The 12,491-nt window shown below is 48.4% G+C and overlaps 1 protein-coding gene across 2 annotated transcripts in view; it reads right to left on the bottom strand.

Annotated features, from left to right (window-relative positions):
• Positions 1 to 12,491, bottom strand: part of YJU2 (YJU2 splicing factor homolog) — a 120,298-nt gene that overhangs the window by 66,051 nt on the left and 41,756 nt on the right. For both annotated transcript variants that reach the window (XR_010175790.1, XM_063914913.1), the window contains exon 4: positions 7,537 to 7,671. Coding sequence is in view for 1 of the 2 variants with exons in the window: in XM_063914913.1 (XP_063770983.1) it covers positions 7,537 to 7,671 (135 nt within the window). In the remaining variant the exon portion in view is untranslated. The remainder of the gene's footprint in view (positions 1 to 7,536; positions 7,672 to 12,491) is intronic.

Below are 12,491 nucleotides of genomic sequence, written 5' to 3' on the forward strand. Positions count from 1 at the left end.
TGGATTTTTACATGTCACCCCCTTCCCATCCCGACCCCTAGAGGTGTTTTACCCCCACAGTATTTTTTTCCAGATTGTAAGTCATATGTGTACCAAGTTTGGTGTATATTGCGCCAGGCATTCCAGATTTATGCCCGAAAACTATGGATTTTTATATGTCACCCCTTTCCCACCCCCACCACTAGGAGTGCTAGGGGTGTTTTACCCCCACGGTATTTTTTTCCAGATTGCAAGACATATGTGTACCAAGTTTGGTGTAAATTGCTTCAGCCATTCCAGAGTTATGGTCAAAAACTATGGATTTTTACTTGTCATCCCCTTCTCATCCCCACCCCTCGGTGTGCTAGGGGTGTCCCCCACAGTATTTCTTTCAAGATTGTAAATCATATGTGTACAAGTTTGGTGTGCATTACTCCAAGCTTTCCAGAGTTATGCTGGAACACACACACACACACACACACACACACACACACACACACACACACACACACACACACACACACACACACACGCGTCTATTTTTATATATATATAGATAGCTGAAGGGAAAGTCAGACAGCAGAACTAGCACACAGTAACATAAAATGCAGAAAAATCAATATACAGTAGCCCTGCAATGAACACTTGAATCAACTACTCTGTTTTGTAAGCAGGTAGGATATAATTGTTTGTAAAAACCTGGCGTGCTGCAGTTGTTTTTACAGGGAGACTGAGCCCAGCATTCCCGGAGACCTGCTTGCTGTAATATGGCTGCCCGGGTCTCTGACGGGATGAGGGAGGATTATGCAGCTCAGAGGCGGGAAATCTGTTGTAGACTGGCGCCCAGAGCCGGGGCTACAGGTCGAGTGCCGCCTTCCCTATGCTGGTCTTCCACCCCAGGAACATGCAGGGCCTGTGTAAATAGGTGTTTTAGAACCTAACCTGTGCCCATATATAGCCCTGGTGGTCTAGTGGGGTCCCTGCCCGCAGACAGTGTCCATGCCAGAGCAGCAGTCTGTCTCCCTGGACACGCGGCCGACCGAGATTTAGACGCGGGTCTCGGTGAAGGGACCCTCTTACCCTTCCCCATTTCCGGCCACGTAGTCCCAGCAGCAAGCGGTGCTAGATGCAGTGTGTGGTCCCCTGCCGCAAGTTCCCATCTGCAGCGCTGATGTCTGACAGACAGCGCTGCCAGCACAGTGAAAAATCACAGTAAAAATAAGATTTTACTTACCGGTAAATCTATTTCTCGTAGTCCGTAGTGGGTAAGGACCATGGGGAATAGCGGGCTCCACAGGAGACTGGGCACTCTAAAGAAAGATTTAGTACTATCTGGTGTGCACTGGCTCCTCCCTCTATGCCCCTCCTCCAGACCTCAGTTAAGGAAACTGTGCCCGGAAGAGCAGACATTATAAGGAAAGGATTTTGGAATCATGGGTAAGACTCATACCAGCCACACCAATCACACCGTATAAATTGTGATACACTTATCCAGTCAACAGTATGAACAACAACAGTGCATCAACAATGGATGCCAACATAACATAACTCATTATTAAGCAATAACTATGTACACGTATTGCAGAAAGTCCGCACTTGGGACGGGCGCCCAGCATCCACTACGGACTACGAGAAATAGATTTACCGGTAAGTAAAATCTTATTTTCTCTGACGTCCTAGTGGATGCTGGGGACTCCGTAAAGGACCATGGGGATTATACCAAAGCTCCCAAACGGGCGGGAGAGTGCGGATGACTCTGCAGCACCGAATGGGCAAACTCAAGGTCCTCCTCAGCCAGGGTATCAAACTTGTAGAATTTTGCAAATGTGTTTGAACCCGACCAAGTAGCAGCTCGGCAAAGCTGTAATGCCGAGACCACTCGGGCAGCCGCCCAAGAAGAGCCCACCTTCCTTGTGGAATGGGCTTTCACTGATTTTGGATGCGGCAATCCAGCCGCAGAATGAGCCTGCTGAATCATGTTACAGATCCAGCGGGCAACGGTTTGCTTTGAAGCAGGAGCACCCAACTTGTTGGGGGCATATAGGATAAACAGCGAGTCAGTTTTCCGGACTCCAGCCGTTCGGGCTACATAAATCTTCAAAGCCCTGACTACATCCAGTAACCTGGAATCCTCCAAGTCACGAGTAGCCGCAGGCACTACAATAGGTTTGTTCAAATGAAAAGATGACACCACCTTAGGCAGAAATTGGGGACGAGGCCGCAATTCTGCCCTGTCCATATGAAAAACCAGATAGGGGCTTTACATGACAAAGCCGCCAATTCTGACACACGCCTAGCCGAAGCTAATGCCAATCGCATGACCACCTTCCACGTGAGATACTTCAGCTCCACGGTCTTAAGTGGTTCAAACCAGTGGGATTTTAGGAAACCCAACACCACGTTGAGATCCCAAGGTACCACTGGTGGCACAAAAGGGGGCTGAATATGCAGCACTCCCTTAACAAACGTCTGAACTTCAGGAAGAGACGCCAGTTCCTTTTGAAAGAAAATGGATAGGGCCGAAATCTGGACCTTTATGGATCCCAACTTCAAGCCCATAGTCACTCCAGACTGTAGAAAGTGCAGAAATCTGCCCAGTTGGAATTCCTCTGTAGGGGCCTTCCTGGCCTCACACCAAGCAACATATTTTCGCCATATGCGGTGATAATGCTTTGCTGTCACGTCCTTCCTAGCCTTTATCAGTGTAGGAATAACATCCTCCGGAATGACTTTTTCCTCTAGGATCCGGCGTTCAACCGCCATGCCGTCAAACGCAGCCGCGGTAAGTCTTGGAACAGGCAGGGCCCCTGTTGCAACAGGTCCTGTCTGAGAGGCAGAGGCCATGGGTCCTCTGTGAGCATTTCTTGCAATTCCGGGTACCAAGGTCTTCTTGGCCAATCCGGAACAATGAGTATTGTTCTCACTCCTCTTCTTCTTACGATTCTCAGTACCCTGGGTATAAGAGGAAGAGGAGGGAACACATAGACCGACTGGAACACCCACAGTGTTACCAGGGTGTCCACAGCTATCGCCTGAGGGTCTCTTGACCTGGCGCAATACCGTTGCAGCTTTTTGTTGAGACGGGACGCCATCATGTCTACCTGTGGCAGTTCCCATCGAATTGTAATCTGAATGAAGACTTCTTGATGAAGTCCCCACTCTCCCGGGTGGAGGTCGTGCCTGCTTAGGAAGTCTGCTTCCCAGTTGTCCACTCCCGGAATGAACACTGCTGACAGTGCTTGTACGTGTATCTCCGCCCACCGAAGAATCCTGGTGGCTTCCGCCATCGCGACTCTGCTTCTTGTGCCGCCCTGGCGGTTTACATGAGCCACCGCGGTGATGTTGTCTGACTGAATCAGCACCAGTTGGTTGCGAAGCAGGGGCTTTGAAAGATCCTCGCATGGAACCTGCCGAAGGGAATGGCTTCGTACGATGCCACCATCTTTCCCAGGACTCGCGTGCAGTGATGCACCGACACCTGTTTCAGTTTTAAGAGGTCTCTGACTAGAGTCACAAGCTCTTGAGCCTTCTCCGTCGGGAGAAACACCTTCTTCTGGTCTGTGTCCAGAATCATGCCCAGAAAGGGCAGACACGTCGTAGGAATCAGCTGCGACTTTGGGATATTCAGAATCCAGCCATGCTGTTGCAACACTTCCTGTGAGTGCGCTACGCTGATCTGCAACTGCTCCCTCGACCTCGCCTTTATGAGGAGATCGTCCAAGTATGGGATAACTGTGACTCCTTGCTTTCTCAGGATCACCATCATTTCTGCCATTACCTTGGTAAATATTCTCGGTGCCGTGGACAGACCAAACGGCAACGTCTGGAATTGGTAATGACAGTCCTGTACCACAAATCTGAGGTACTCCTGATGAGGCGGATAAATGGGGACATGCAAGTAAGCATCCTTGATGTCCAGAGACACCATAAAATCCCCCTCTTCCAGGCTTGCAATGACCACTCTGAGCGATTCCATTTTGAACTTGAATCTTTTCAGATAAATGTTCAGGGACTTTAAATTTAATATAGGTCTGACCGAACCGTCCGGTTTCGGTACCACAAACATTGTGGAATAGTATCCCTTCCCCTGTTGATGAAGGGGAACCTTTACCACCACCTGCTGGAGAAATAGCTTATGAATTGCCGCTACCACTACTTCCCTTTCTATGGGGGAAGCTGGCAGGGACGATTTTAGGTAACGTTGAGGGGGCATCACCTCGAATTCCAGCTTGTATCCCTGAGACACAATCTTATAGCCCAGGGATCCACCTGTGAGCGAACCCATTGGTGGCTGAAATGTCGGAGAAGCGCCCCCACCGCTCCAGGCTCCACCCGCAGAGCCCCAGCGTCATGCAGTGGATTTAATGGAAGCCGGGGAGGACTTCTGTTCCTGGGAACTAGCTGTAAGGTGCAGCTTTTTTCCTCTGCCCCTGCCTCTAGCAAGAAAGGAAGCACCTCTGACCTTCTTGCTTCTTTGTGCGCGAAAGGACTGCATTTGGTAATACGGTGCTTTCTTCGGTTGTGAGGGAATATATGGCAAAAAGTTTGACTTCCCAGCAGTAGCTGTGGAAACCAGGTCCGAGAGACCGTCCCCAAACAATTCCTCACCCTTGTAAGGTAACACCTCCATGTGTTTTTTTTTGGAGTCGGCATCACCTGTCCACTGCCGAGTCCACAGGACCCTCCTGGCAGAAATTGACATTGCATTAATTCTAGAGCCCAGTAGGCAAACGTCCCTCTGGGCATCCCTCATATATAGGACAGTGTCTTTTATATGCCCCAGGGTCAGCATAATGGTATCCCTGTCTAAGGTATCCATTTCCTCAGACAGATTATCTGTCCACGCTGCTACAGCACTACACATCCACGCCGACGCAATAGCCGGCCTCAGTAGAGTCCCTGAATGTGTATAAACAGATTTCAGGATACTTTCCTGCTTTCTATCTGCAGGATCCTTTAGGGTGGCCGTATCCTGCGACGGCAGGGCCACCTTCTTAGATAAGCGTGTTAGAGCTTTATCTACCCTAGGGGAGGATTCCCAGCGCACCCTGTCCTCTGGCGGGAAAGAGTACGCCATAAGTAACCTTTTGGAAATCAGGACTTTCTTATCTGGGGAATCCCACGCTCTTTCACATAACTCATTTAACTCATGTGAAGGGGGAAAAGTTACCTCTTGCTTTTTCTCCCCATACATATAAACCCTCTTGTCAGGGACAGGGTTTACCACTGATATGTGTAAAATATCCTTCATCGCTATAATCATGTAACGTATAGCTTTTGTCATTTTAGGTTGCAATTTTGCATCATCGTCGTCGACACTGGAGTCAGAATCCGTGTCGACATCTGTGTCAACCATTTTGGATAGTGGGCGCTTTTGAGACCCTGAGGGCCTCTGCGCTGTAGGATCAGGCATGGGTTGAGACCCTGACTGGCCCGAGGTATCAGCTTTATCCAACCTTTTATGTAAGGAGTTTACATTATCATTTAACACCTTCCACATATCCATCCAATCAGGTGTCGGCACCGTCGGCGGCGACACCACACTCAGCTGCACTTGTTCTGCCTCCACGTATCCTTCCTCATCAAACATGTCGACACAGGCGTACCGACACATAGCACACACACAGGGAATGCTCTGACTGAGGACAGGACCCCACAAAGGCTTTTGGGGAGACAGAGAGAGAGTATGCCAGCACACACCCCAGCGCTATATTACCCAGGGATTACACTGTACCTTAGTGTTTACCCCGTAGCTGCTGTTAAATATATTTCTGTGCCTAAATTTATGTGCCCCCCCTCTCTTTTTTACCCTCTATTGCACCTGTATACTGCAGGGGAGAGCCTGGGGAGCGTCCTTCCAGCTGAGCTGTGAAGAGAAAATGGCGCTGGTGTGCTGAGGCGGGCTTCTGTCTTGCTTTAATGTGTAAAAAATGTCGGGGGCTCGGGCATATATACAGTCCCAGACTGTATATACGTCTATTTTTGCCAAAAAGGTAATTAATTGCTGCCCAGGGCGCCCCCCCCCCCCCTGCGCCCTGCACCCTACAGTGACCGGAGTGTGCTGTGGGAGCAATGGCGCACAGCTGCAGTGCTGTGCGCTACCTTAAGTGAAGACAGGAGTCTTCAGCCGCCGATTTCGATGTCTTCATGCTTCTGCTGCTTCTGAACTTCTGGCTCTGCGAGGGGGACGGCGGCGCGGCTCCGGGAACGGACGATCAAGGTTAGGTACCTGTGTTCGATCCCTCTGGAGCTAATGGTGTCCAGTAGCCTAAGAAGCGCTACCTAGCTGCCGTGAGTAGGTTTGCTTCTCTCCCCTCAGTCCCTCGTAGCAGAGAGTCTGTTGCCAGCAGAAGCTCTCTGAAAATAAAAAACCTGACAAAATACTTTCTTTTCTAGCAAGCTCAGGAGAGCCCACTAGGAGTACCCAGCTCTGGCCGGGCACAGATTCTAACTGAGGTCTGGAGGAGGGGCATAGAGGGAGGAGCCAGTGCACACCAGATAGTACTAAATCTTTCTTTAGAGTGCCCAGTCTCCTGCGGAGCCCGCTATTCCCCATGGTCCTTACGGAGTCCCCAGTATCCACTAGGACGTCAGAGAAAAGTAAAAATTAAAAAGCTTTGGGGCTGCTTTAGCAGCCCCTGTCACAGTACACCGGCTTCCTGCAGGCACCAACTAAAAACTGAATGCCTGAGCATGGAGGCGGGAGAGGAGCAGAGCATTTCGGGATACGCTAAAAGATTTGTTTGGTGCCCGAACGCTCATCCACCACCTACAACCCCAATGTTTCATGTGGAACCTCTATGAACCCCGAAGAAGAAAAATCAATTGAGTATTTGATCAAAACAGCTACCATATTATGCCCTAAACGTCACTTTTCTTGATTTGTTTTTTTAGCTGCTCTGTCATCTTTGAGTAAAAATATTTTACAAAAATCCCTGAAGAACTCTGTGCTGGTAAACTTCTCAGCCATTTTATTTTCACCTTATTGTTTTTGTACAGTAGGAATTAAAAGTTTGATAGCGGTCCAAAGAGGACACCATGCACTGGTGATGTCAAGAGAGAGTTTCTATAGGAGATGTTTTAAAAATAGCTGTCCACTGTAGTGATCTTTACATATAAAGCTGTTAAATATTATCTCTCCTCGCTGCTAGCTGTGACAATAAGAGCTGCAGCTTCCGGGCAATTTATCAAGATACTCAATCTGGGACTGCACATCTCATAAATTGCTGTCCTGGCGAAGAGTTTACAGTACTTCTGAGGTCTACCTACGCTGCCTGTGCATGTGCATAGAAGTTTAGGCACTAAAGGGAGGTAGGGTGGGGAAGAGCATGCAGTCTACCTGGGCGTGACCAGAACTTTGGGACAATGGAATTTTTCGGAGTTATAGTGATAATAAATAGCAACTACCCTATGTAGTGGGCTTATGAACAACAGAACAAAAGTTATTTTGAGAGAATTTTGATCCATAAGCTCTTTCAATATTCTCTCCCAAATCCTTCAATAAGGACATTGTAAGCATGTATGTTGCAAGCTGATGTTACATAACGGAGGTTGTACCTTCATAGGATTATTGAGTTCTTCATCTTCACGTTCCTTCTGAAACCTCTTCTCTTCTTCTTCAATAAGCTTTTCTGCTTGAAAGTTGCGTGTAGCGCCAAGCTCCATAGTATAGTCTGTATTCTCTGGGTCTGTCTGTTGAAGGATTAGATAAGTTAATACAATAAACAATTTATAAAATTTTAAAAAGTATAAAAAAAAAAAAAAAATCTAATTTGGCAAAACTATTCCAATAATTAAAACTATAAGCTACTGTGTAATGTGTTTTAGCCAAAACAACTTCACGTGTTAGTTAACATTCAATTCCATTCAGGTATTGTAAGTAAGTATTGATAAAACCATGCCCATGACCCTAGGTAACGATAACCTGAAAGGTTCTAGTATCCAGGCAGTTGTACTATATTTCTATTATCCTGTGGGAATTGTTTGATGGTGTCATAGCAGTGATTCTGAGCAGAATAAAAATAGGATTTTGCTTACCGATAAATCTATTTCTCGTAGTCCGTAGTGGATGCTGGGGACTCCGTCAGGACCATGGGGAATAGCGGCTCCGCAGGAGACAGGGCACAAAAGTAAAAGCTTTAGGATCAGGTGGTGTGCACTGGCTCCTCCCCCTATGACCCTCCTCCAAGCCTCAGTTAGGATACTGTGCCCGGACGAGCGTACACAATAAGGAAGGATTTTGAATCCCGGGTAAGACTCATACCAGCCACACCAATCACACTGTACAACCTGTGATCTGAACCCAGTTAACAGCATGATAACAGCGGAGCCTCTGAAAAGATGGCTCACAACAATAATAACCCGATTTTTTGTACCAATAACTATGTACAAGTATTGCAGACAATCCGCACTTGGGATGGGCGCCCAGCATCCACTACGGACTACGAGAAATAGATTTATCGGTAAGCAAAATCCTATTTTCTCTCTCGTCCTAGTGGATGCTGGGGACTCCGTCAGGACCATGGGGATTATACCAAAGCTCCCAAACGGGCGGGAGAGTGCGGATGACTCTGCAGCACCGAGTGAGAGAACTCCAGGTCCTCTTTAGCCAGGGTATCAAATTTGTAGAATTTTACAAACGTGTTCTCCCCCCGACCACGTAGCTGCTCGGCAGAGTTGTAATGCCGAGACCCCTCGGGCAGCCGCCCAGGATGAGCCCACCTTCCTTGTGGAATGGGCATTTACATATTTTGGCTGTGGCAGGCCCGCCACAGAATGTGCAAGCTGAATTGTACTACACATCCAACTAGCAATCGTCTGCTTAGAAGCAAGAGCACCCAGTTTTTTGGGTGCCTACAGGATAACAGCAAGTCAGTTTTCCTGACTCCAGCCGTCCTGGAAACCGATATTTTCAGGGCCCTGACAACATCCAGCAACTTGGAGTCCTCCAAGTCCCTAGTAGCCGCAGGTACCACAATAAGCTGGTTCAGGTGAAACGCTGACCCCACCTTAGGGAGAAACTGGGGACGAGTCCGCAGCTCTGCCCTGTCCGAATGGACAATCAGATATGGGCTTTTGTGAGACAAAGCCGCCAATGCTGACACTCGCCTGGCCGAGGCCAGGGCCAACATCATGGTCACTTTCCATGTGAGATATTTCAAATCCACAGATTTGAGCGGTTTAAACCAATGTGATTTGAGGAATCCCAGCACTACGTTGAGATCCCACAGTGCCACTGGAGGCACAAAAGGGGGTTGTATATGCAGTACTCCCATGACAAACTTCTGGACTTCAGGAACTGAAGCCAATTCTTTCTGGAAGAAAATCGACAGGGCCGAAATTTGAACCTTAATGGACCCCAATCTGAGGCCCATAGACACTCCTGTTTGCAGGAAATGCAGGAATCGACCAAGTTGAAATTTCTTCGTGGAGCTTTCCTGGCCTCACACCACGCAACATATTTTCGCCACATGTGGTGATAATGTTGTGCGGTCACGTCCTTTCTGGCTTTGACCAGGGTAGGAATGACCTCTTCCGGAATGCCTTTTTCCCTTAGGATCCGGCGTTCAACCGCCATGCCGTCAAACGCAGCCGCGGTAAGTCTTGGAACAGACATGGTACTTGCTGAAGCAAGTCCCTTCTTAGCGGCAGAGGTCATGAGTCCTCTGTGAGTATCTCTTGAAGTTCCGGGTACCAAGTCCTTCTTGGCCAATCCGGAGCCACGAGTATAGTTCTTACTCCTCTACGTCTTATAATTCTCAATACCTTGGGTATGAGAAGCAGAGGAGGAAACACATGCACCGACTGGTACGCCCACGGTGTTACCAGAACGTCCACAGCTATTGCCTGAAAGTCTCTTGACCTGGCGCAATACCTGTCCAGTTTTTTGTTCAGGCGGGACGCCATCATGTACACCTTTGGTCTTTCCCAACGGTTCACAATCATGTGGAAAACTTCCCGATGAAGTCCCCACTCTCCCGGGTGGAGGTCGTGCCTGCTGAGGAAGTCTGCTTCCCAGTTGTCCACTCCCGGAATGAACACTGCTGACAGTGCTATCACATGATTTTCCGCCCAGCGAAAAATCCTTGTTTTTGCCATTGCCCTCCTGCTTCTTGTGCCGCCCTGTCTGTTTACATGGGCGACTGCCGTGATGTTGTCCCACTGGATCAATACCGGCTGACCTTGAAGCAGAGGTCTTGCTAAGCTTAGAGCATTATAAATTGCCCTTAGCTCCAGTATATTTATGTGGAGAAAAGTCTCCAGACTTGATCACACTCCCTGGAAATTTTTTCCCTGTGTGACTGCTCCCCAGCCTCTCAGGCTGGCCTCCGTGGTCACCAGCATCCAATCCTGAATGCCGAATCTGCGGCCCTCTAGAAGATGAGCACTCTGTAACCACCACAGGAGAGACACCCTTGTCCTTGGAGATAGGGTTATCCGCTGATGCATCTGAAGATGCGATCCGGACCATTTGTCCAGCAGATCCCACTGAAAAGTTCTTGCGTGGAATCTGCCGAATGGAATCGCTTCGTAATAAGCCACCATTTTTCCCAGGACTCTTGTGCAATGATGCACTGACACTTTTCCTGGTTTTAGGAGGTTCCTGACTAGCTCGGATAACTCCCTGGCTTTCTCCTCCGGGAGAAAGACCTTTTTCTGGACTGTGTCCAGAATCATCCCTAGGAACAGCAGACGTGTCGTCGGAAACAACTGCGGTTTTGGAATATTTAGAATCCACCCGTGCTGTCGTAGAACTACTTGAGATAGTGCTACTCCGACCTCCAACTGTTCTCTGGACCTTGCTCTTATCAGGAGGTCGTCCATTTTCTTCGAAGAAGAATCATCATTTCGGGCATTACCTTGGTAAAGACCCGGAGTGCCGTGGACAATCCAAACGGCAGCGTCTGAAACTGATAGTGACAGTTCTGTACCACGAACCTGAGATACCCTTGGTGAGAAGGGCAAATTGGGACATGGAGGTAAGCATCCCTGATGTCCCGGGACACCATATAGTCCCCTTCTACCTGGTTCGCTATCACTGCTCTGAGTGACTCCATCTTGATTTGAACCTTTTTAAGTGTTCAAATATTTCAGATTTAGAATAGGTCTCACCGAGCCTTCTGGTTTCAGTACCACAATATAGTGTGGAATAATACCCCTTTCCTTGTTGTAGGAGGGGTACTTTGATTATCACCTGCTGGGAATACAGCTTGTGAATTGTTTCCAATACTGCCTCCCTGTCGGAGTGAGACGTTGGTAAAGCAGACTTCAGGAACCTGCGAGGGGAAACGTCTCGACTTCCAATCTGTACCCCTATGATACTACTTGTAGGATCCAGGGGTCCTGTACGGCTCCAGCGTCATGCTGAGAACTTGGCAGAAGCGGTGGAAGGCTTCTGTTCCTGGGAATGGGCTGCCTGCTGCAGTCTTCTTCCCTTTCCTCTATCCCTGGGCAGATATGCTTATGGGAACGAAAGGACTGAGGCTGAAAAGACGGTGTCTTTTTCTGCATAGATGTGACTTAGGGTAAAAACGGTGGATTTCCCAGCAGTTGCCGTGGCCACCAGGTCCGATGGACCGACCCCAAATAACTCCTCCCCTTTATACAGCAATACATCTTTGTGCCGTTTGGAATCTGCATCACCTGACCACTGTCGTGTCCATAAACATCTTTTGGCAGATATGGACATCGCACTTACTCTTGATGCCAGAGTGCAAATATCCCTCTGTGCATCTCGCATATATAGAAATGCATTCTTTAAATGCTCTATAGTAAATAAAATACTGTCCCTGTCAAGGGTATCAATATTTTCAGTCAGGGAATCCGACCAAGCCACCCCCGCGCTGCACATCTAGGCTGAGGCGATCGCTGGTCGCAGTATAACACCAGTACGTGTGTATATACTTTTTAGGATATTTTCCAGCCTCCTATCAGCTGGCTCCTTGAGGGCGGCCGTATCTGGAGACGGTACCACCACTTGTTTTGATAAGCGTGTGAGCGCCTTATCCACCCTAAGGGGTGTTTCCCAACGCGCCCTAACTTCTGGCGGGAAAGGGTATACCGCCAATAATTTTCTATCGGGGGAACCCCGCGCCTCATCACACACTTCATTTAATTTATCTGATTCAGGAAGAACTATAGGTAGTTTTTCCACACCCCACATAATACCCTTTTTTGTGGTACTTGTAGTATCAGAAATATGTAACACCTCCTTCATTGCCCTTAACAAGTAACGTGTGGCCCTAAAGGAAAATACGTTTGTTTCTTCACCGTCGACACTGGAGTCAGTGTCCGTGTCTGTGTCGACCGACTGAGGTAAAATGGGCATTATAACGTCCCTGACGGTGTTTTAGACGCCTGGACAGATACTAATATGTTTGCCGGCCGTCTCATGTCGTCAACCGACTTGCAGCGTGTTGACATTATCACGTAATTCCTTAAATAAGCCATCTATTCCGGTGTCGACTCCCTAGAGAGTGACATCACCATTACAGGCAATTTGCTCCGCCTCC

The sequence above is a fragment of the Pseudophryne corroboree genome, chromosome 1 (genome assembly GCF_028390025.1).
Source record: "Pseudophryne corroboree isolate aPseCor3 chromosome 1, aPseCor3.hap2, whole genome shotgun sequence".
In the NCBI taxonomy this organism is placed as follows: Eukaryota; Metazoa; Chordata; class Amphibia; order Anura; family Myobatrachidae; genus Pseudophryne; species Pseudophryne corroboree.